Source organism: Zootoca vivipara, chromosome 6 (assembly GCF_963506605.1).
Source record: "Zootoca vivipara chromosome 6, rZooViv1.1, whole genome shotgun sequence".
Taxonomy (NCBI): Eukaryota; Metazoa; Chordata; class Lepidosauria; order Squamata; family Lacertidae; genus Zootoca; species Zootoca vivipara.
In genome coordinates, this window is record NC_083281.1 from 38,433,030 (window position 1) to 38,456,105 (window position 23,076).

Here is a 23,076-nt window from a genome sequence, read left to right on the forward strand (position 1 = left end):
ATTTGTATATAAAAATGCATATTGTAATGCACAGTTCAAAGTAGTTTCCAAACCTGATCTTTCTGCTGACTGAAACCTAATTCCCACATGCTCTCCAACAAGAAAACCCCAAACTTTGTCACTGACAATATCTGGCACTGCACCAAAAATAAAAAAAGGTAACTCATGACTTGTGAATCAGCCTCTTCATCCCACACTTCATTTTCCTATGTGTAATAACAGCCTCTATATTAAGAAGTTTTAATTGTTGTATAAATGCAGAAGGGTTATGCCCTGTATGAGAGAAGAGAAGAGCAGAATGAGACTGCAGAACAGTACCCATGAAACAGAACAATTTAGTTTGGAGATAAATCTGCTTTTTGTCATTGTGTTTTCTGTCAGCCACATCACAAATGTTGAATCTCCAAAGGAGCTGAAAAAAGAGGTTATCTCTATGTTAGAACACAGTATAAATAAATTGTGTACCAACACACCCAGGAGCAATTCTGGGGTTTATGTGTTTCTCTGCTGCTGTTAGAGTACTTATCCACCACACTTTCAATCTCTGCCAATCTGACTTAAATAGTAACACATTTTCTTAGATCTGATGGTGTTAAAAATGGAAGCTTACTACTCTACTCCACAGGAAAATAGAGAAATTTAGAGCACCAGTCTCTTAGAACCCTTCTTCCAATATTAGGCATGTAGAAAATGTGTGCACTTGGCTTCTTCAGTTTTAGCCTGTGGTGACCCAATGTGAAACCAAAGATGTTATTGCATGCAGATTGTGCCTTTGGCAATCTTGTCCTTTCCAGGAATTTAGAAAACATCAGATGGAATCAGAAATCTTGGGCCTATTCTTTTGCTTGTGTCTAAATCAGACATATAAGTTGTAAGTTAAATGAAGGAAAGAAGAAGAGGCAGGTGGCAGCGCAGCTGAAATAGCAGGTGACCTAACTTTCAATTCTCCAGCATCCATCTATCAGTGTTAGTTATTTTTACAAACCAAAATGTGATTATTTTTTTCTCTCTCAACCGTCACCCTAGAATACTTGTTCACAAATTTAAAGTTCACTGCATTTTAATGTTTAAATACTTTTATCTACATTAAACCTGGGAAATTGAACTGAGCCGCTCTCGCCATATTGTTGGCATCCTGGACACTTGAAAAGAAGCTATTTGAGCTATGGACTGGATTAATTCCATCTATTTTCTTCATAACAGGCCTAAGCAGTAAGAGGCTCTTGCTTATTTTTATGTGGTACAAACCAACATATTATTTCTCCAAGATGAGAGAGCTCATTCTTCAGCAATTTAAGGGTATGCGTTACCACTTCTGAAAGCACTGTACACATGATCAGTTATCCCAAAATCTGTGAATAACCTTGTAAGGCAGGTGACATTTCAAGCATTATTGAAAGTGGTAAGAAAAGACAAATTATTCTTTTCCAAAATCACATAAAACTTTGCACACAACATTTTGCACCTTTTTAATAGATATTGCACTATACTGAATAACATTAAGTAGCTAATAGCACCGTTGTAGAAATGATTGAATGGAAGTTACTATGAAATCTACTTTTTTAAAAATCAACATTTTTATGGTGGTTGGGTACTTCCACCACCCTGAACAACAAATAAGTTTACACATCCTGAAGAAAATGGTCTCTTAACTGGCACTTTGAAGATAACACAATTCAATCTTTCTCAAGTCAAGCTAGTAGCAACTGAACCTATATCTGCAGTGCCTTTACACTGGGTTTGTCAGACAACAGCATTCATAGGCTGCTGACTCATGATGGATATTTAGCTACTTGATTTGCTTAGGGACTATCAAGCATGTGCACTTTACAGAGCCCTGTTTTTGTAGAGGATCACAAAAGTCTCTGGCTTTGGAATATGTTTCACTTGCCATCCCTTTCCCCATATACCTCTGATGGCATGATTTAAAGATGTGTTAAGCATTGTGTAAAAGGTGCTCATGCAAAGCATTCCACAATTTGATAATTCATCATTTTGTCACGATTTGACTGATTTGAATCACACTTTTAGAGCAGAAAGATTAAAAGTGAACAAATGCTAAATTTGGAAGGTGGTGTCTTAAGCTGGTAAGTCACACAACCTGCAGATCCCCGAGTGCTGCTGTCCATCACATGCCTTCCATGCAGCCTAAGAGAATTGACGGGCAGCTAATCCTCAAGTTAGCATCTGTGGTCAATGTGCAGTCACTAGGGTAAACTAAATTCTGAATACAAAGATGGTACTGAAAACAACAGCAAAGTTTTCTCTCTCAAATTATCTTCTCAGCTTGGTCAAAATGGTTCCACACACCATCGGTTTTCACCATCTTCCCGGTGACACTGTGTTTTTTGTTTTTGTTTTTAAACGGACAAGTTTATGGCTACAGTGGATTAAAGGAGGTGTGCCCAACAGCTGTTATGTAGGGCAGAGAAGGAATCCAGAAAAAGATGAATGGATGTATTCAGTGGAGTACAGACCGTTGGCTTGATCCGATGGCATTTGGATCCAGACCTGGTCGTTCTCTTTCAGTTCAAGCACTGCACTACCAGAAGCTTGGTCCAAGTAGCCTTTTTTGTATTCATCGTAGGTATAGGTGGCAGGCACGTTGTTTTTGTAAAGTGCCACCCAGACATTAGTTCCTTTAACGTGCACGTGATAAGCAAAGTAATAGATGCCAGAGATGGGACAAGTGAAGATTCCCGTCACTGGGTTATAGCCATTGTGACCATTGTACAAAGTCCTGTCGAATTTTACTGGCATTCCTGAGGCTGGGAATGGCGATGTTAAGATGGCAGTGAAGGCAGGTACCATCTGGGCAGATAGTTCCCCTCGGCCGAACTGCGGCTTCCCAGGCTTGCCATTCCCCAGAACTGCTCCCTCTACACCTCCATTTGGCAAGTGGAGGCCAGCAATCCCTGTCTCATCAAACATCCCGGGTGCTCCTGGGGGTCCAGGTGGCCCTGGGGGTCCCGGAAGCCCATTTAATCCAGGATTTCCTGGAACCCCTGGTGGCCCACTGGGACCTACAATACCCGGCTCCCCTACTTTGCCATTTCCTGGTTGGCCCGGGAGGCCAGGCTCTCCTTTCAGTCCTGGTAAACCTTGGGGCCCCATTGGACCAGAAGGGCCTTGCAGACCTGGTATCCCTGATGAGCCTCTGAGGCCTGGTTGCCCTGGAATACCCGAGTCCCCCTTTGGGCCTATGGGCCCTGTAATCCCTGGGACCCCAGGGAGACCAGCAAATCCACCTTCCCCCTTGGGGCCCATTGGGCCAGGCATCCCGTGTGGTCCAGGCAATCCTCTCTCCCCAGGAATCCCTGGCTTCCCCACAAAACCGCTAGGCCCTTGGTCCCCACGCATACCTGGCAGCCCTGCAGGCCCACTTGGTCCAGCTTCACCTTTAGGGCCTGGAATGCCATGTTTACCTGGCATACCCATAGAACCAGGAATCCCAGGGCCCCCAGTGATACCAGGGGGACCCATTTCGCCTGGTTCTCCATCCATTCCGGGCTCCCCTTTTTCTCCACTGATTCCTGGCACACCTGGTTGCCCACGATCTCCCTTTAAGCCAGGCAACCCAGGCTTCCCGTACCCTGTAGGCCCAGGCATGCCAGGAAGGCCACGGTGACCAGGTTCTCCCTTGGGGCCCAAATGCCCTTGCAGTCCAGGCACACCAGCTGCCCCCGGCACACCAATTCCATCAACACCTGGTGGGCCACGTGGGCCCATAGGGCCAGGCTGCCCACTGACCCCTGGCTCTCCTGGAAGCCCTGTGTCACCTTTGCCACCTGGAGCACCAGGCAACCCATCAAGTCCAGGTTTCCCAATTCCCTGTGGCCCTGGAGGTCCTGCAGGGCCTGGGGGGCCTCCGTTTCCCTGCGGCCCTATCAACCCTGGCTTCCCAACTCCATTTTCACCCTTCATGCCACGCTCGCCACGGGGACCGGGCTCTCCTTTGGCCCCAGGCTCCCCCCGGAATCCTGGCAGGCCTGGGCTTCCTGTTGTGCCTGGCTTTCCATTCACAGAAATGCCAGCTGGTCCAGGCACTCCTGGAGGGCCTGGCAAGCCTCGTGGCCCTTGGTCTCCTCTCATGCCTGGCTCACCATTAATTCCAGGCATCCCTTTCATACCTGCCTTGCCAGGGAGCCCTGGGATGCCTGGTTTGCCAATGCCAGAAAAGCCAGGTGGACCTGCGGGGCCTGGTTGGCCATGGAGCCCTGGTTTGCCAATGCCGGGTTTCCCAGGGTAGCCAGGTGGGCCAGGAAGTCCTCTTGGGCCAGGCTTTCCAGGAGGTCCAGGTTCTCCTTTGAGGTCCATTGGCAGCAGTGGTGGCATATCTGTGAAGAGAAGAGGGACACATCAGTATGAATTGGGAAAGAAAGGACTGGCAACTAACATTTTGGAAGCTAAGGGAAATGTAGATGCATGCCATCTCTTCAGCTCCAACTACCAATGGCTTCCATCACCATTATTGGTTAAACCTCCTTCTGTTGCTCTCAGAACATAGTATCTGGGTAGGGTACCTTTGCTGCCTGAAAGTCTTGAGTAGACACATTGATGCCATCAAAGGCCATTGCACAAGAACAACATATTTCCAAATATGTACAGTGGTACCTTGGGTTAAGAACTTAATTTGTTCTGGAGGTCCATTCTTAACCTGAAACTGTTCTTAACCTGTGGTACCACTTTAGCTAATGGGGCCTCCCGCTGCCTCCACACGATTTCTGTTCTCATCCTGAAGCAAAGTTCTTAACCCGAGGTAGGATTTCTGGGTTAGCAGAGTCTGTAACCTGAAGCGTCTGTAACCCAAGGTACCACTGTGTTTAGATTTGAGGTCCTTTGGAATAAAATGCTTCTCCCAAGCCCCCCTTCGAGCCGCCACCACATACCCTGAGGTTGTGCCAATGTACCATCTGGGAAATGGAGAATACGTCACTGTTGATTATGTGAGGCAATGATTGGTTGTTACACAACAATATTGCCTCAGAGAGGGGACTGTTATAAAATAATATTGGGGTTGCAGGACACCATTACTAATGAACAGAGAGGGGTGACCGAACCTGACAGCTGCAGTTACCCAGAATCCCTCGCAACACCACCTTCTTCACCTCTGCTCCACTCCAGAGACTCGCACCCCTCCCGCTTGGACTCAACCCTGCCTTAAGGAAGGCTTAAGGATCAGCATATGCGCACATTTCCACATGACTAGCAACTTGGGAGCCATAATTCGCTGTCAGTGGTATCTCATTCACAATGGAAGACTCCTCTGAACAAAAGACAGTGATCAACTCTTATAAAAATGTTAATTTCTCTTTGTGTTTAGGAATTCACACCTGGGAGGGGTGATAGGAGGACTAGGAGAGGTGTCAAAAGTGCTCAGATTTCTACCTTGAACCCTCCTTTTTTGTGAGGTATTGATTACATAGCTGTGATGTAGGAATGATGTATTGGGGGCGTTTCTTGGTGATGGGGAAACTGATAAAAGTGGAGGTTCTCTTTTGTTCTGGGTTCCTTCCTTGTTCTCCTGCGTGAGGGGAAGGACCCTGTTGCAACAGCAAATAAAGGCTTTGCTTCTCAAACTTCTCTGGTTGGCCTCTGTTATATATTCTCCGACCGATGGAGAACCCAATAAGGCTCTTGTGTACCCCATAAGGGAATAAGAGCAGATTTTGCTTAGGACAGTGACAACTAAACAGCATAATCCAGACAACTCCAAAATAAGAACAAGTGATTAAGTTTCTGCATACGCAAAAGCTACTGTACAAGAGGGTCACAGATGGAGGTAAAGGCTTGGTGGTAGATACCAAGCCCCTTAAGAAAATGACATCCTTAAAGAAACCTAGCTTGCAAGATGCACAAAGCAAAGAACAGTGCTCAGGCAGGCCTCCCGCTTTTCTGTTGTTGAAACTGTGCTAAACTTACATTCTTTTAAATGCCATGTTCTTCCCCTAAAACTCATGAGTGATTGTTAAGAGCCTTTGTTCACTCTACACAACGATGCTGAGTTTGAGTCCACTCCCCTTGCATGTACTTTTGTTTAAGCACTGTTTTGATGCAGCGATAGACAGGATCAACGCCATCTCTTCAAAAGAAAGAAAGTCTCCAGAGGTTTGGCCATTGTTAAACAGTTTCCCTCAGCCAATGGAAGACTAATGCTGCAAATGAAACACACATGCGAGGAAGAAGACCCAGATGGCATTGGCAAAGCAGCCCTCATTCCAGTAGGTGAGTGTATGGAATACACTTATCTTATTTTCAAATCTGAAAAATTAGCACCAGACATTCCTGATGTTACTCTCCTTCTGTTAGTGGAAACATTTGTGGCTTATCTGCATATCAAAGGCCTTGCCCACACCCACTGTCCTAGCTAGAGTTGCAAAGGCATCTCTGGAAATCCTTGGCCATATACTGTAGCTCTTAAGTGGCCACTGTATTAATGCAGCCAAAGAGAGCCATTTAAGCTTGTATGCTCAAGCAAGTTTTTTTTCCTTTCTCTTTCGGCGCCCGGAAAAAATGCTTTCCCGAGGAAAATTATTTCAGTATGTTCTTATGCTGCAGTCAATAGTTTGAGAAGAATTAGCTTTCTAGGTCATCAGAACAAGGAAACAGTCAGGCCTACAAGGCGAGGGAATGAGAGTGAAAGAAAAAACAACACACACACACACACACACACACACACACACCAGTCTTATGAAAAGGAATTGGGGGGTGGGGGAGAGAGATGGAAAGGGAATGAACAGATGCAACTTTGCCAACTTCAGCCGGTCAGGAAAGCAGACAGGAAAACCAAACCGGGGACGCTAGCATGGAGAAATTGGGACACTGCAGCCCCAATGTGATCCAATTTCAAAAGAATTATGTCTTGCCGCAGAAACAGAGTGTGTGCTCAACAGCAACAGTGTTTGTGTGGGGATTTATGCCCTCCCATTGAGGCATGAAGAGAACCTTAACTAGTGCTTACTACACCCACCAAGAAAAGGGGGGGGAGCCTGGTGGGTGTTAAGGGAAGGTTTCTTAAATGGATGGCCCCCATTTCTCTAACATCTGAGCTCTGCCTCTTCTTGAATGGGATTGTTCTTCACATTCTAACTGTTATGGGAGGCTCTTTGTTTTAGTGTATTTCATTCTTGATTTTAGTTGGCTGCCGTGAGTGATGCATAAGCACTAAGCCCTTTGCACTCATATAGTCATAGTTCCCCCCCACACACTTTCCCATCTAAAGTGGGGATAATAATACAGTACTGGTCTACCTTAAAAGGTTGCAAGAATTAACATACTAAAAATGGAGAATGTATTTGAAGTTCTGTGAATAATCAAAAGCACTACATCAATTATTTTTTAAAACCAGATCCATGCCTCTGATGATAAATCCTCGTCAAGAGCCATTTCAAGAAAATCAGTTGCCAACGTTTTTCCTGACACTGCAAGTCATGAACAATTACATCAAAAATGTTATTGCTAGGAGCCTGCTAGGGGAAGTTTTTTTTTGCTTTGCTCTGGAGGCTTAGTTAAAGGTGATGGTGGAAGCAGAATACCTCTGCACATAAAAGCGAAAAAGATTGATCTAACCATCACCCTGACATGCTATGTGTTTTATTTGCAGGTATGGTGTCTGCTTCTGGGAGGGAGCACATATGCAATCAACTCCCACTCCCTGGTAGACTTCAGAAAAATGCCTTGACACTTGATTGTGTCGGCAGCACAAAATGTGTTTGTGGCCCTTTAGATCACAGGTAGAGAAGAAATCTGATTTCATTTTCAAAATGTTCATCATCCAAACAATTCTGCAAAGTCTTTTACTGATTCTATTTTACAGGTGGAGAACTTAGGGCAGAGACCAAATGCCATCCAGAGTGGCCTGGGGCAATCCAGCTAGATGGGCAGGGTATAAATAAAAAAAACTATTATTATTATTAGTAGATGTTAGTCACACCCTTTAATAAACACACAACCTGGCTGCATTTACTCTGGAAAAAAGCAGCCACAGCCCCCAATCTGGATTATACTCCTGATTCAGACTGTGGCAACTTTCTCCGGAAAACCACCCTGTACCTGGCTTCCTCCGGAGGAACCAGTGGTGGGATCATGGCAAACCCCAATGTTTTCATTGCACCTAGACTTTCCCAGTTCCTGTTCCTGTGGTTCTGTTTCTGACTCAAGCTGCCTTTGGAGGCCTCTTGATATTGCAACCTAGAAACTGTGACTTTGAAAGATTGCAAATTCCAGAAGCAACCACTAGGTGGTGATGTTACATAAAGCATCAGCATTTTTCCATTGGCTATGGCCATCACCTGATCATGAAGCTATTCACATCTTCATATTTGTCCCCCCAGTTTACTCCGGCAATATACTTTTCTTGCCTTGTAAAAGGCACTGGGGCTAAGCCAGGGCTTTAGTTCAAGCCCCTAGGCCTGCCTCCTCATTTTATTTTCTTATTTGAGAACTCAACGTGCATATTTTCCACATTCAGAGTATGTTCTCCACATGCATTTTGAATAGTTAGTTATGTCCCCAGAACAGTTGTCTTTTCTGAGCAGTCACCATGCTGTAAGTTGGTCCTTGGGGAAAATGCAAAGTGTTTGCACATTCACAGGAAGCTATGTCAGGCCACTGGTCCATCTAGCTCAGTACTGTCTACTCCAGGGGTCCCCCAAACTAAGGCCCGGGGGCCGGATGCGGCCCAATCGCCTGCTAAATCTGGCCCGCGGATGGTCCTGGAATCAGCATTTTTTATATGAGTAGAATGTGTCCTTTTATTTAAAATGCATCTCTGGGTTATTTGTGGGGCCTGCCTGATGTTTTTACATGAGTAGAATGTGTCCTTTTATTTAAAATGCATCTCTGGGTTATTTGTGGGGCATAGGAATTCGTTCATATTTTTCTTCAAAATATAGTCCAGCCCCCCACAAGGTCTGAGGGACAGTGGACCGGCCCCCTGGTCTACTCTAAACTGACTGACTCTTCAATGTTCCAGTTAATTCCATTGGATCTAACTGTCAGTCCTTGGAAAAAGAGTGTGTGTGCAGGTACTTTCTCCTTTTTTGGGGTGGGGCCACGGGTGTAGGTTTTTTTGGGGGGGGAGGCTGCTGGAGTGATGTACCCCACGCTTGAGCTTGAGAATGAGTGTCAGTGAAGGGGAGGAAGAAGGTGGAAAAGCCTCGTTCTAAAACCTGGACAAATCTTCCTTCCTTGTCTGATCAGCCTGCCTTTCTTTTTTTGCCTCTCACCCAGGGTGTGCTGCTGCCTGCTGTTTTCACAAACTCAGCCTGCTCAGTGGCAACAAGAACACATTGGAAGAAATAAACACTAGCACAGAGAGATACTTGAATTTCAGCCCATCAGCAGCCAAAAATGTTACTTCTCAGTAAGGCTGTGCTGGAGTTTGTGCTTTGTTTTGTTCTCCTTGGCTGCAGTTCATATAAGAGCTTCACAACAGCTGGAAAAGGCAGGGAAAAAGAAAAGAAGACCTTTGCTCCCTTTAATGCTACATAGAAAGGGTGTGCGTGTGTCTTTTAACCTCCGTACATACCACATTTAAACATCTGATGAGCCTAGTCGGTTGAGCAGTAAGAAATGCCCATCTTCTCTGCTGGCCTTTAAGACACTTTTCCCCTTACTCTCTCACAGTTCTATAAATTGTAATTCTGCATCAGCAATACATGTACTCTGGAATGATGCTCATGAACATCTTGTTCTATCACCAAATGCAACAGATACCATGAGGTAGAGTGAGGCAGCTGCCTCAGGTGGTGGGTACTGAGGGAGGGAGTGCAGTGCTCTCAGGATATTTGGCTGCCCCACTGACCTGCCTAGCAGCTGCATTTTACACTAGCTGCAGTCTCCAAACTCTCACCAAGGGCAGTCCTCCTCGAGGCAGCAGCAGTTGGCACAGAGCATGAGGAACAAGAGGGCTGAGTCAAAGACTTCAAAGAAAAGGTAGGTTTAGAGCGAGGGGAGGCAGGCCCAAGTATACTGGGCAAAAAAGAAGTTAGAGTGGAATCTTTTGTAGGCACGGGGGACCTTAATATCTATATTATGTTTTACGTACATTATGTACATTACCTAGCTGCAGTCTCTGCAACAACTATGTAAGGCTGCCTTTTCTCCAAAATGTCTGTGCTGGCTAGGGCCAATGGGAGTCACACCAAATCATCTGGAGGGCACCAGTTTGGCAAAGGCTACTGAATTTATTTCAGTAACACAATTTAAAAGGTGAAACCAATATATGAGATAGATGCATGACATGCAAAGCAAGATATGTCAAGCCTTTTTTTAATTGTAATTATTTGTTGTTAGGCGGGTCAATTATAAATGAAATGTAATTACTGATATGTAATAGCGATGTTTATTTTTGTATTATTGTAACTATTTGTTTTATTACTGTGGAATTTCCAAAAGAAAGCATTTGTAAAAATTAAAAGAAAAAATAATAATTTGCATTACTGAAATAAATGCACTTTTCGATGATATTCTAATTTTCCGAGTTTCACCTATATAGGCTTTCTACACCAATATTCCCTGTGTAAAGAATATAATAAATGAAGAAGCATCTTTGGAAAGTGCTGCTCAGGGCCGGCCCTACGTGTAGGCTGGGTAGTGCAGGGCACCATGGTGCCGGCCTGCCAGGAGGGCGCCGCGAGCTGTGCCCGCCCGCTGGCCGGCCGGTCCGCCGTGCAGCTGCGCGCTGCGCCCACCCGCCCACCGCGCTGGGAAACGGGGCGGGAGGGCGCCGGAGAGATCGTGCTGTGCCTGCCCACCTGCCCGCTGCCCACCGTGCTGCGCCCACCCGCCCACCGCGCTGGGAAATGGGGCGGGAGGGCGCCGGAGATCGCGCTGTGCCTGCCTGCCCGCCCGCTGCCCACCGTGCTGCACCCACCCGCCCACCGCGCTGGGAAACGGGGCGGGAGGGTGCCGGAGAGATCCGGCGCACCATGGCGCCAGGGGCGCTTAAGACGGCCCTGGCGCTGCTGATAACTTATTAAATGTGAACTCTTACGTGGTTGTGAAGATGGGGAACAGCACTTAAACATTTGCCAGGTTTCATTTATTTTAGTTGGCTGTTTTTATAAGCCTCCTGTGCATCACCAACAACCCAGCACATCTGATTATCAGGCAGGCCAAAACATAGGTGCCATGTGGGAAAGTGCTTATGTCTCTTGTTTTGCAGACAGGGAGGTAAATCTAGTCTCTTCAAGCCCCAGGGACACAGGGAGCTGCCTTATACCAAGGCAGACAAACAATCCAACTCAGTTTTGTCCAAACTGACTGGTAAGCAGCTCTCCAGGGTTTCAAACAGGGGCCTCTCCCCACCCTACCTGGAGCTGCCAGGGATTGAACCTGGGATTTTGGCATACAAAGCAGATGCTCTACCACCAGGCCCTTTCTCTTTCAGGGATCTATACCTCTTGATCTGCTTTCTCTTGTCCATGTCTCTTTACCAACCTAGATAATAAGCCTGCAGTCTCCAGCAAGGTTCAGCAAAGCTGTGTCTCCAGTTCAGGGTGAAGCAGTCCCCAGGGACCATTGATTACTTCTCTGATTTTGTCTGTTGTCATCCAGAGAAGCCTGTCTGGATTTCATACTGTACTGCCCCCTGTATCCCCCAACAATGACTGGGAAGCCCATTTGCAGTCCAGCTGTGCTGCTGTAACTAGAGAGCACCTGTCTCACAGTGGTAGCCTGAAAATACTCCCTTCACACCCGGCCTGCAGCAGTCACAAAAAATCCTCACTTTTAGGGCAGAGCAAGAGTATTTACCAAAAGACAGTTTTCACCAGTGCCAAGTTACTCACACTGTTTTAACAGCAGCAGCTTTATTTAGAAGCCCAGAAGTTTTTAACTTGACCTTGTCATCAGTCTTGGTGTGGAGTAAAAGAATTAATAACTGTAATTCACCTCCATCCTGAGGGGGGCAAAAGGATGCAGTGGCCTAAATGTCAGTTACCCTTCTCAGGCTTGTGTTTCCTGCTAGTGTGCTTTTGTAAATCTAATAGTAAATTTCCCAAGGTTTGGGTGAATCACCTGAGAAGGTCTGAAGAACCTTTGTTTTCATAGCCCACGGATTGTTTGTTGGAGAACTGCACTGCAAAATCTGGGTAAGTGGGAATTTTGAAGGATGCCTATGTTTTGGTTCTCATATTGCTTTGATAAACCCAGCTCTGAATGCAAACAGAATCACCCCCACCCTTACCAACTGGCAGTGGCTGCTCAGGGTTTCAGGAAAGAATGTTTCCTTGCCCTGTCTGGAGATTGCAGGGACGAAATCTAGGACCCTCTGCATACAACTCATGCGGTCTACTACTGAGCTACAGCTCTTTCCTGTGAACATGCTGGTTGTCACACATTTTAAAAGAAAACTAAATGAATAACGTGTTTTAAAAACAGACTGGGTGTGATATGTCGCCCAGCTGAATGTCTGACACCTTACTTTAGGATGGGAAGACGGTTGCTGCCTGCCAAGTGCCTGAGCCAGACTCTCCTCTATTCTGGGGAAGTCTTTCTGTGCAATATGGGATGTGGCCCTTGGGTGGGAGACACGGTTGAATAGGCCACTGTGTGATCATAAAACATGATTCACTAGCCAAATGTAACAAGGCAGCCACACCTATATTTTGGCCCCTCCTCTAGGGTCTGCCCTAACTTTAGGTAGAGTGAGGCTGATGCCTCAGTCCCTTGTTACAAAAGGGCAGCAGTTGGTTTCTTGTTTTATTATTATTGGAATTTATCTTGCAGAGAGAGATACTCATGGGATTTTTCTGCCTCAGGTGGTAAAATAGCACATACATAATGCACACTCTGGGGGGAGGTGAGGGGAATGGTGCAATTTACTGTCCTGCCTCAGGCAGCAAAATATCTTGGGCTGTCTGTATCCTCCTGTGTTGATAATTGACTGCTAATCCTGAAAACAGCACGGCACTAACAGAGAACTGGGGCACAGTGGGAATCAAGTGCTCCACATACAGTATATATTTAGACCACAACTCCAGTCATCCCTGATGTTTAGCCACACTTGCTGAGGTGGATGGGAACTGGCAATAAACTAAATCTAGAGGGCACCATGATTGCTACCCGCCATAAATGATGAAGTTAGACATAAATTACCCCATCAAAAACCAAACCAACCAACCAACCAACCCACAGGCTACTGAGGAAGGCAATACAAGAAAATAAAAGAGTGAGGGACTCCCTCCACCAAGCAAAATACAACTAACCCCACCTAAAGTCACTAGCCAAATGAAACAATATGCCAATTTATACTCTGGCTGTGTACACATTATCAGCTTAACAACTTATCTTGGCTGTTCTTCTCAATTCGGATCAAAGCTGGCTTGGGAGAAAAAGCATCAAAATGCAGTATTTCCTAAGAAACTGTGGGATACACATGGATTGTGCTAACATTGTGTGCACGCAGCTTCCCAAACCAGAAGTGGAAGTGCACTGGTTGCAGACTAAATGGGAATGTACACATCCTCCGTCTTCCTGAAGGGGACGTTGTTATGGCACATCCATTCCACTCAACATCCTGCCTTTAGCTGTGGCTGTCTCCAGCAGGTACCCCAGAGGAAAGAAAAAAACTCAAAAACTCAGGCTACTGCAGCAGGAAACAATGTCCTGCCAGCCTGGGCCCCAGTTTCCTCTCCTCTCTGGGTGGCCTCCCTTGATTGCCTGACTTTCCTCAGCTGAAAAGCACACCAGGCTTCCTGTCCAATGGTCTCGCTCTCCAAACCAACACCTGCATGAACACGATGGCAAGCCAATCAAAGGAAGCACTCAAACAGAGACATATTCCTAGGCTCCTCCGCCAATGCAAACCCACTTGAGCCAGCAGAAGTGCAAAGGCTCCTGGGAGTCGTATTCCACCTCTAGGCAAAACAAAAGGTAAATTGTTTTACTGGGCACCATATATTCTACAGCGTATCTCCTTTGCTGCCCCACACCAGCGTTTCAGACCTGCGTGCTGCCCTGCTGCAGTTATTTTGCAGTTCGAGGCAAAAGACACAGGAGTCCCTTTTGTAGCTCACACACTGAAGCTAGAGCGGGGTGCGGGGGGAGGTCAGAACAGGGGAGCAAATTAAAATACTCTTCCCAACTACATTGCAGAAATTGGAACCCACTTACTCAGCTAGCTTCTGATTATAAGGAGGAGGAAAAAATAAAAAAAAATACATCTCCTGTCACAGAAAACACCATTATCACACCCTGGTCCCATAATACAGCACCTACACTCAGCAACAATAGACTGAAAAGTGGTGTCTTGTCCAGAACACATGGGGGAGGGGTCTAAACCCATGCCTTCCTAGTCCAGCACTCCAGCCACTGCACTCTCCAGTCACCTTTGTCTGTTAGCAGGGTTGTGATGCCATTGCCATGTAACCACAGTAAATACTAAGGGAACTGATCTGAGAACCCAAGCCTTTTCAGGGGAAGCTATAAGGTTCAGCATGTCCTGAGATCTGACAATAATGTATGTGCATGCACACATGCCTAGCAACAGCCACAACTGTTGTTCCATCATCTGAAGGGAGCAGAGCTAACTTCTATGTGCACAGCTGCACTGTGAACTTATATCTGTTTTACATCAGCTTTTTCATTTTTAGATATCTCTATGCTGCTTTTCTGGGGAAATCCCATCCAAATAATCTTTCAACAATAAAAAGTACATGCAAAAAACAATCAGTATCACTAAGAAAAAAGACCCCCCCCAAGTCTATGTATGCATGTATGTATGTATATATATAGAGAGAAAGTAGTTTTTATTTATTTAAAGAAATAAAAACAGACTCACGGTTCCAGTAATATAATGATATACCAAGTTACTTTTCAGTGAGTGAAACATAAATTACACAGAGGAAGGGCCAATCAATGCAAGACCCAGTATAGGTTTCTCAAAAACAAGTCATGCCAGATGAACCTCCTGTGCGTTTTTGATAAAGTTACAAGCTTTGTGGATCAGGGGGATGTTGTGGACATAGTGGATCTTGATTTCAGTAAGGCTTTTGACAATGTTCCCCATGATATCCTTGCAGAAAAGCTGGTAAAATGTGGGCTGGACAAGGTAATGGCTAGGTAGATTCGTAGCTGGTTGACTGAACCTAAAGAGTGTTCACTAATGGTTCCTCATCATCCTGGAAAAAAGTGACAAGTGGGGTGCCACAGAATTCTATCCTGGGCCCCCTGTTGTTCAGCAACTTTATAAATGAGAGGAATAAAGAAATAAAGGAGTTGCTCATCAAATTTGCAGATGATACCACACTGGGAGGGGTAGCTAATGCCACAGAAGACTGAATCAGGAATCAAGATGATCTTAAAGGTTTGGCCCATACAGGGCCAAAACTAACAAAATGAATTTCCACAGAGACAAATGTACCAGCTGAACAAGTATAAGATGGGGGACACCTGTCTTTCCTGTAGTACATGTGAAAAGGGTCTAGGGGTCTTAGTAGACCACAAGCTTCATGTGAGTCAACAGTGTGATGCAGCAGCAAAAAAAAGCAAATGCTATTCTAGGCTGCATCAACAGAAGTATAGTGTCCCAATCAAGGGAAGCAATAGTACCACTCGCTTCTGCAGCCATTTTGTGGCCTAACTACCACCATCATGAATGCAGACCACACACTGCAGCCTTATGGCCTCCAAGCAACCTCTGCTAGTCAACAGACACAGTGCCACACACTCTTAGGCACCACTGTGAGACAACCAAAATGGCACAATCTCTTCATCACCTAGCAACCACTGGGAGACACAGCATGATGGCCTCATTTCTCCTAGCAACTACCACTTAGAACTTAAACATCTTCTCTGTTAACTATGGTTTCTACTTGTAGGAGAAAAGGGCAGGGATGGAATCTCCATAATTACTGTGGGGTGTAGGCAGATGAGGTGTGGAACTAACATTAAACATGGAAAGATGAAGGCAACAATTAAAAAAAATTATCAGTTGTATGCCAACCTATAGCCAGGTTCTCAGGGCTACTGGCAAGAAGAATAAAAGTAAACTGAACATATTAAGTAGGGAAAAACAGTAAGAGGCCTGGGCCTGTTGCTCCTTTAAGTTAAAACTCTACAACCCCCCCCCCCCTTTCTGCCTCCTCCGGACTCTGTGCACCCGAAGGCTACTTACTTACCTAAGTACTGCCCTTTGCCTTCCCGAAATGGAGGGCCGAGAGGTCCTTTCACCACAGGCTGCATGTATTTGATCTGCCCATAACCACCTCCAGCTCCCCCTCCAGTCACCGTGGAGATGCCAACCACCAGCAACAGCCACAGGGTTACTTCATGGAGCATCGTGGCTTTGTTGGTAGTCTCTCTGCAAACAAAATGTGACAGCAAAATCACCTTTTGAGAGGATCGCTCAGCTGTTCCTTGGGTATTTTTTAAGCAAAAACAAAGCAGTTGTATGTGTGTGAGAGAGATTTTGCTAGAACAGGGATGGGGAACCTCAGGCCCTGGAACCAACTATGGCCCACTGGGCCAAACACCCTCCCAAGCCACCCCCTCACTAGCCCTGCTCTGCACCCTCGCTGAGTGTTTTTGCCTGGCTGGAATGTGCCCCTGAGACCTGATATGCTTCTTGCTAACCTTGATGGAAGAGAGAAAGGTGTCTGCATGAAAGCCTGTGTAGAAGAGGTCAGCTTAATATCCAAAAGTCCACATTTCTTTCTCTGCCCACTTTTGGTTCTGTGGCTCTCTGGCTCAAAACGGTTCCCTGCCCTGAGCAAAATTCCCCAGTGTTTTCCCTCTGCTACCTCCTCCTGAATTTCCCACTCCCCCAACACCCCAGTTCTCCTCCTTTGTAGCCACTGGTTCTTAATGCTGCCAAATTATTTTACTGAGGCCTTTCTATCCATGCTCCTCCACGCAGAAGACCCTGTATCTGTTGTTGCCTCTCCTAGAATGTGCCCTTCACAGTGCTGACAAGAACCCCCCATCTGCTGTGCAGACAGATGGAGGCAAGATACAGAACGGCAACTGCATTCCTGTATCATTTTGAGATGAAGTGGGAATTTCAGGTAGCATGACAACCCCCTGGTTTTGTACATCTGTTGAACATGGGCAGACTGGCCCCTCCCTGATTCTCCTTTGTATCAGGCCACCCTAAGGAACAGTGTGGGCAGATTACCCTAGTGGGGATACATCGTAAATGCATAGCTGACTCCTGAGGGCTTGGGGAAGAATCCATGCAACCACGGTCTTTTAGATCAGGCCACTTGTTTCGAAAACAGCCAAAGCACATATTTATTTATTCATTCATTCAAGAACATTCCTGGGTTGCTTTTCAGTAGAACAAACCACAACTCACAGGCTGAGTACACACCGTACATTTAAATCAAAGAATCCTGAGAACTGTAGTTTGCTAGAGGTGCTGGGAATTCTGGCTCTCTACAGTTCCCAAGATTCTCTGGGGGCGAGAAATGTGCTTTAAATGTATGGTGTGTACACAGCTAAAGTTGTAGCTGGGTTTTTACAAAACAGCAATATAAGAGCACCGTTGTGCTTCGCCCACAGTGCTGCATAGAGAACTAACAAAAACAGAAACCTGACATTGGGTAGAAACAAACTACCGTGGATGCCTGTCCTACTTTTATTTTATTTGTTTACTAGCTGGCCAGGCTATGCGTTGCTGTGGCTCATCCCTGTGATTCCCCCCACCCTGTCCTGATCCATGACCTATCCCGTCCCCTCCTGCCCCCAACCCATACCCAGGCGAGTCCCCACCTCCATTCGGCCTAGTCTGTAAAGCTGAGCCTGTATTTGGCCTAGTAGCTCCAGTACCAGTGTAGCCTCTGATAGAGGGCCAAGGTTTTCTAGCTATAGTACCAGTGCAGAGGAACCAGAGACCAAATAGCAAACATGCGCTGGATTATGGAAAAAGCTAGAGAGTTCCAGAAAAACGTCTACTTCTGCTTCATTGACTATGCAAAAGCCTTTGACTGTGTCGACCACAGCAAACTATGGCAAGTTCTTAAAGAAATGGGAGTGCCTGATCATCTCATCTGTCTCCTGAGAAATCTCTATGTGGGACAAGAAGCTACAGTTAGAACTGGATATGGAACAACTGATTGGTTCAAAATTGGGAAGGGAGTACGACAAGGTTGTATATTGTCTCCCTGCTTATTTAACTTATATGCAGAATTCATCATGCGAAAGGCTGGACTAGATGAATCCCAAACCGGAATTAAGATTGCCGGAAGAAATATCAACAACCTCAGATATGCAGATGACACAACCTTGATGGCAGAAAGTGAGGAGGAATTAAAGAACCTTTTAATGAGGGTGAAAGAGGAGAGCGCAAAATATGGTCTGAAGCTCAACATCAAAAAAACCAAGATCATGGCCACTGGTCCCATTACCTCCTGGCAAATAGAAGGGGAAGAAATGGAGGCAGTGAGAGATTTTACTTTCTTGGGCTCCTTGATCACCGCAGATGGTGACAGCAGTCACGAAATTAAAAGATGCCTGCTTCTTGGGAGAAAAGCAATGACAAACCTAGACAGCATCTTAAAAAGCAGAGACATCACCTTGCCTACAAAGGTCCGTATAGTTAAAGCTATGGTTTTCCCAGTAGTGATGTATGGAAGTGAGAGCTGGACCATAAAGAAGGCTGATCGCCGAAGAATTGATGCTTTTGAATTATGGTGCTGGAGGAGACTCTTGAGAGTCCCATGGACTGCAAGAAGATCAAACCTATCCATTCTTAAGGAAATCAGCCCTGAGTGCTCACTGGAAGGACAGATCGTGAAGCTGAGGCTCCAATACTTTGGCCACCTCATGAGAAGAATCCTTGGAAAAGACCTTGATGTTGGGAAAGATGGAGGGCACTAGGAGAAGGGGACGACGGAGGACGAGATGGTTGGACAGTGTTCTCGAAGCTACGAACATGAGTTTGACCAAACTGCGGGAGGCAGTGGAAGACAGGAGTGCCTGGCGTGCTATGGTCCATGGGGTCACGAAGAGTCGGACATGACTAAACGACTAGACAACAACAAAGTCACCACTAGAGGGCGCTGTGTTGCAACCTCTTCTGCCTTCTATTTCCCAGCTTCCCTGGCCCTCTGATTTCAGTGTTCCAAACCAGTGGGTTTTACCTGGTTTTCGTGGCACAGGTGTGACATGTGGCCAATCCAGGCATCCCCAAACTGTGGCCCTCCAGATGTTTTGGCCTACAACTGCCATGATCCCTAGCTAACAGGACCAGTGGTCGGGGAAGATGGGAATTGTAGTCCAAAACATCTGGAGGGCCGAAGTTTGGGGATGCCTGGGCCAATCTATGGGCATGGAAACACTCACCTATACCCATGTGACGTTGTGGCCAAATTTGAACGCGATCGGGCAAGCGGTTTGGGAGAATGCCGCGTTTTAACAAACTTGGACCATATATATATTTCTATACTGCCCTTCATTGAAAGATCTCGGAGCGGTTCACAAGACAATACCACAGGGCTCTCTTCATTCCATAAGGGAGGGACCTCTACAGAGAATGCCTGCCACTGTCTTTCCACCAGATGCTTCTCTGTAGGCTCTTGCACGATCAGCATGGCATCCTCTGATTATTTTAAATGAACTCTCAGATCTATAAGGGGAAGGGACGATGACACTATTTCAGGTAACTTGGTCCCAAGTGCAGTGCTTTTCAACCTTGGTTCCCCCATTTGTTCCTAAAATACTTGTTCTCATCACTCCTGACCTTGAGTTTAGCTGGCAGGGGATGACAGGAGTTGTGGTCCAACAACATTTGCGGACCCAAGGTTGAAGATTACTGGTGCAGGGCTTTATCTGCTATCAAGGACTTCTTACAACTGGCTTGGTAGCAAACTGGCAGTCTGTGCAGCCCCTCCAGTGCAGGAGCTATATGTGCATGGCTAGATACCCTGCTCAGCATTGTAGCTGCTGGGTTCGACCCCAGCTGCAACTTCCAAACCAACCTTAAGGGTAGCCCCACAGAGAGTGCATTACAGTAATTAAATTTTGAGGTTACCAAGGCATGGGTGAGAGCAACTAAGCTATCCCTTAGTATTTCCAGGAAAAGGTTTAGCTGTTATGCCGGCCATGGCAAATATGCCTCTGAAGTAAATGACACCCACTCTAGAACACTCCTTACAGATTCATCCTCCTCCACCACCTACCCTTTAATGAGATCATAATGAAGCAACAGTGGGGCGGGGGATGACCAAGTAGAGGGTTATTATCACGTCTTTCGACTGAGCAGGATTTCCTCCAGCAAAAAAATGTGTGCGCTTGGGAATTGGCTCTTGAGAGCATCTCTGATTCCAAAGCCAAGGCCTCACCATGCTGCCTTTGAAACCCTCTGGCTTGAAGAGGGGGTGTGAAGAAACCCTGTTGTGTTTGGCTACTTGAAAAATGACTATGTCAGAGACACAATTCCCTCACTTGGAGTATCGCCAGAGCTAGTAACTCTCCGCTGTGGTGCTTCTTAAAACGTCAACAGGAGTTTGTTTGGTCAAGTACTTATGAGTAACCTTGACTGCTTATGATGCTCAGTAATGCCAGACGCTTGCTAAAGTGCCCACTTGTGTAAAATTAAAGGGCCTTCTATAAATACTGCCTTCCACTCTTGCGACATTTTCCAAGGCACAGGCTTCAAATGAGGCCTGTATGAAGCAAAGGACAGTTTATTTTCTGACAGGTTTAATGACACAGAACACCAAAAGTGCTGTGGACTAATTGAACCACAATCACCATTAATAAAAATTAAAGACCTTGGTCTTTTCCTGCCTCCGAAGGAATGAAGAGAGCTTCTCCTCGGCTGGATTTGATTGGAATTTCCTGAGCTGAAACGGGAGCAGGGGGGCGGGTGTGTGTGTGTGAAGGGGAAAAAATACACCATGAAGAAAGAGAAAGAGGAGTTTTAACAGCGGGTAGCGATGGAGATTGGCCCCCACATGGAAGTGATTTGAATGCTATGTGGGCTTGGCGGGAACCTGAAAGATCTCTAGTAGCAATGTCATTCCTTGTCTAACCCAAATGATGTATATTAAGTCTCCTTTTATTACTTTTACCTTTGAGAAGAGGGCTCCTGCCCTCACCCGGCCAAAAGGTGGCTAGGGCTGCAGCTGACGTTCCAATGATCTGAGGGAAAGAGTTTGTGTTGGCTGCTTCCTTCCATGTCTCCCAAGGTTTCTGCACAAACTGCCCTCTTGTCACCAGCAGAGGAAATGGCTCCTCGCTCAGAAAGGAAGCTGGTGGAGGGCAAGAATTAATGCAAGCTACATGGGACCCCAGGAGGAATAAGACCTATCACCTTTCCTTTAAAGAAAAAAAAACCCCAGCAACTTTTGAGGCTCCACGTGAGACTAATTTTTCAATGAAATCAGTGTACAGTGTAGACCAGTGGTGTCCAAACTTTTTTAAAGAGAGCCAGATTTGATGAAGTGAAGGGCCATGAGGGCTGGCCAAAGGGCCAACCAGAGTTGTTGACCATTTTTATGATTTTACCCCAAAGTTGTTGAGCTTTTTTAAGGATAGAAGTTGAGGTTTTCTTAGGATTTTACCCCAGGAATTAAACTGCCACATGGGCCAGATTAAACCGACCGGCGGGCCAGATTAGGCCCCCAAAACGGATTTTGGACTTGTCTGGTGTAGACCTAGAACAGCCTTTGACAACTGAAGCCCTCCAGCTCTTTTGGACTACATCTCCTATCAGCCCCGGCTAGCACAGAAGGCTGCCCTAGAGTAAGCACATTGTGGAAGGACATGAGTGGGGAAATAACTGCTAAGCTGATCTTCTAGAGAGAAGAGAGGATACAATGGACTAACCTGGAAAAGAACATGGCTAGCAGGCTAAAACCCTGAACAATTTGGCATTATTATAAATCTTCAAGTCTCTGTGTGACTGCCTGATCCCTGACTTGTGAAGACAGCACAGATGAAATATTGGATATGTATTATCAACAACAGCAATCCGTGGCCACTGAGCCTACTCAGCCCTCTTCACTGGGTTGTTTATTGAATTCCCCCCCTCATCCAAACTGAATCTTTTTTTGGGAGGTACTTCTGCTGCACACTTAGCTACTTGCATTTGGGGGGAGTGGAAACAGAGAAGATGATGGAGAAATGCTGCGATTAAATGCAACCCCAAGTACGATGTTCAAAGGATGAATCCATTGGGCAACCCTCTAACAACAGGAAACTATATTTTTCACTGTCCCCCCTTTTAAATCTTGCCCTTACCAAAACAATAAGGACCTTGCTACTGCAGATGACTCTGAGATTCTGTCTGTGTAGCTGTTTCTCTCTCTCCTCTTTCAAGGTTTTCTTCACACCAATCCCTCAAGCCACAGAACAGGCAGAATCCCAAACCAAGTAGGCCTCAAATGAAAGGTAAATATATGCCAAGGCCTTTACTATTCCTTATAATTTTCTTTCTTTGTTTGTTTGTTTTACCTTTCAACAGTGTGGAGCTGAATGGGATTCAAACAACAACAGAGCACGGGACTAGTTCAAACTATTCACCCCTTTGACTGGCAGTGCCTCTCCAGGCTCTCCAGTGGAGATCTTTGTCCATTCGCTGCTATCTGATCTTTTAAACCAGAGGTGCCAAGGATTGTATTTAGGACCTTCTGCATGTGGAAGGCCAGCACAAGCAACAACTCAGCAGAGCGCATTTATCACAACCCAATTGGAAGCAAGTAGTCAAGAACAATGAATACATAGTCATGAGTTTTCTTGTTATGCATATAAGATGGCTTGCTGAAAGCAGATCCATAAGATTTACCCTAGCCAGGTGCACATCAACAGCTAGACCCAGGGATTCTGCCTAACAGGGTCTCCATTTACTCATGAGCACTAATAGGCTGGAGATGGACAACAGCATATTCAGTGCTGCATCACTGCCCCTGCCATTTTTATTTTGACCAACAGTCCCCCTGGTTTAATCAACTGGGCGTGCAGACAATATTCAGATAGATGGACTAACGAAACCAAGTATTATGAGGAACACTTGAGAGAGTTGGGTATGTTTAGCCTGGGTAAGAGGAGACTGAGAAGAGATAAGGGCTGTCACATAGAAAATGGAGCACACTTGTTTTCTCCTGCTCTGGAGGGTAGTGTGAGGGGGAA

At 45.9% G+C, this 23,076-nt stretch overlaps 1 protein-coding gene across 5 annotated transcripts in view; it reads right to left on the bottom strand.

Annotated features, from left to right (window-relative positions):
* Positions 1 to 5: 5 nt before the first annotated feature.
* COL8A2 (collagen type VIII alpha 2 chain) overlaps positions 6 to 23,076 on the bottom strand; it is a 109,641-nt gene continuing 86,570 nt past the window's right edge. For all 5 annotated transcript variants that reach the window (XM_060275817.1, XM_035117430.2, XM_060275818.1 and 2 more), the window contains 2 exons: positions 16,125 to 16,306; positions 6 to 4,337 (listed from right to left, as the gene is read on the bottom strand). In XM_060275817.1, the coding sequence (XP_060131800.1) occupies positions 2,416 to 4,337; positions 16,125 to 16,284 (2,082 nt within the window). In that variant the 5' untranslated portion in view covers positions 16,285 to 16,306 and the 3' untranslated portion in view covers positions 6 to 2,415. The remainder of the gene's footprint in view (positions 4,338 to 16,124; positions 16,307 to 23,076) is intronic.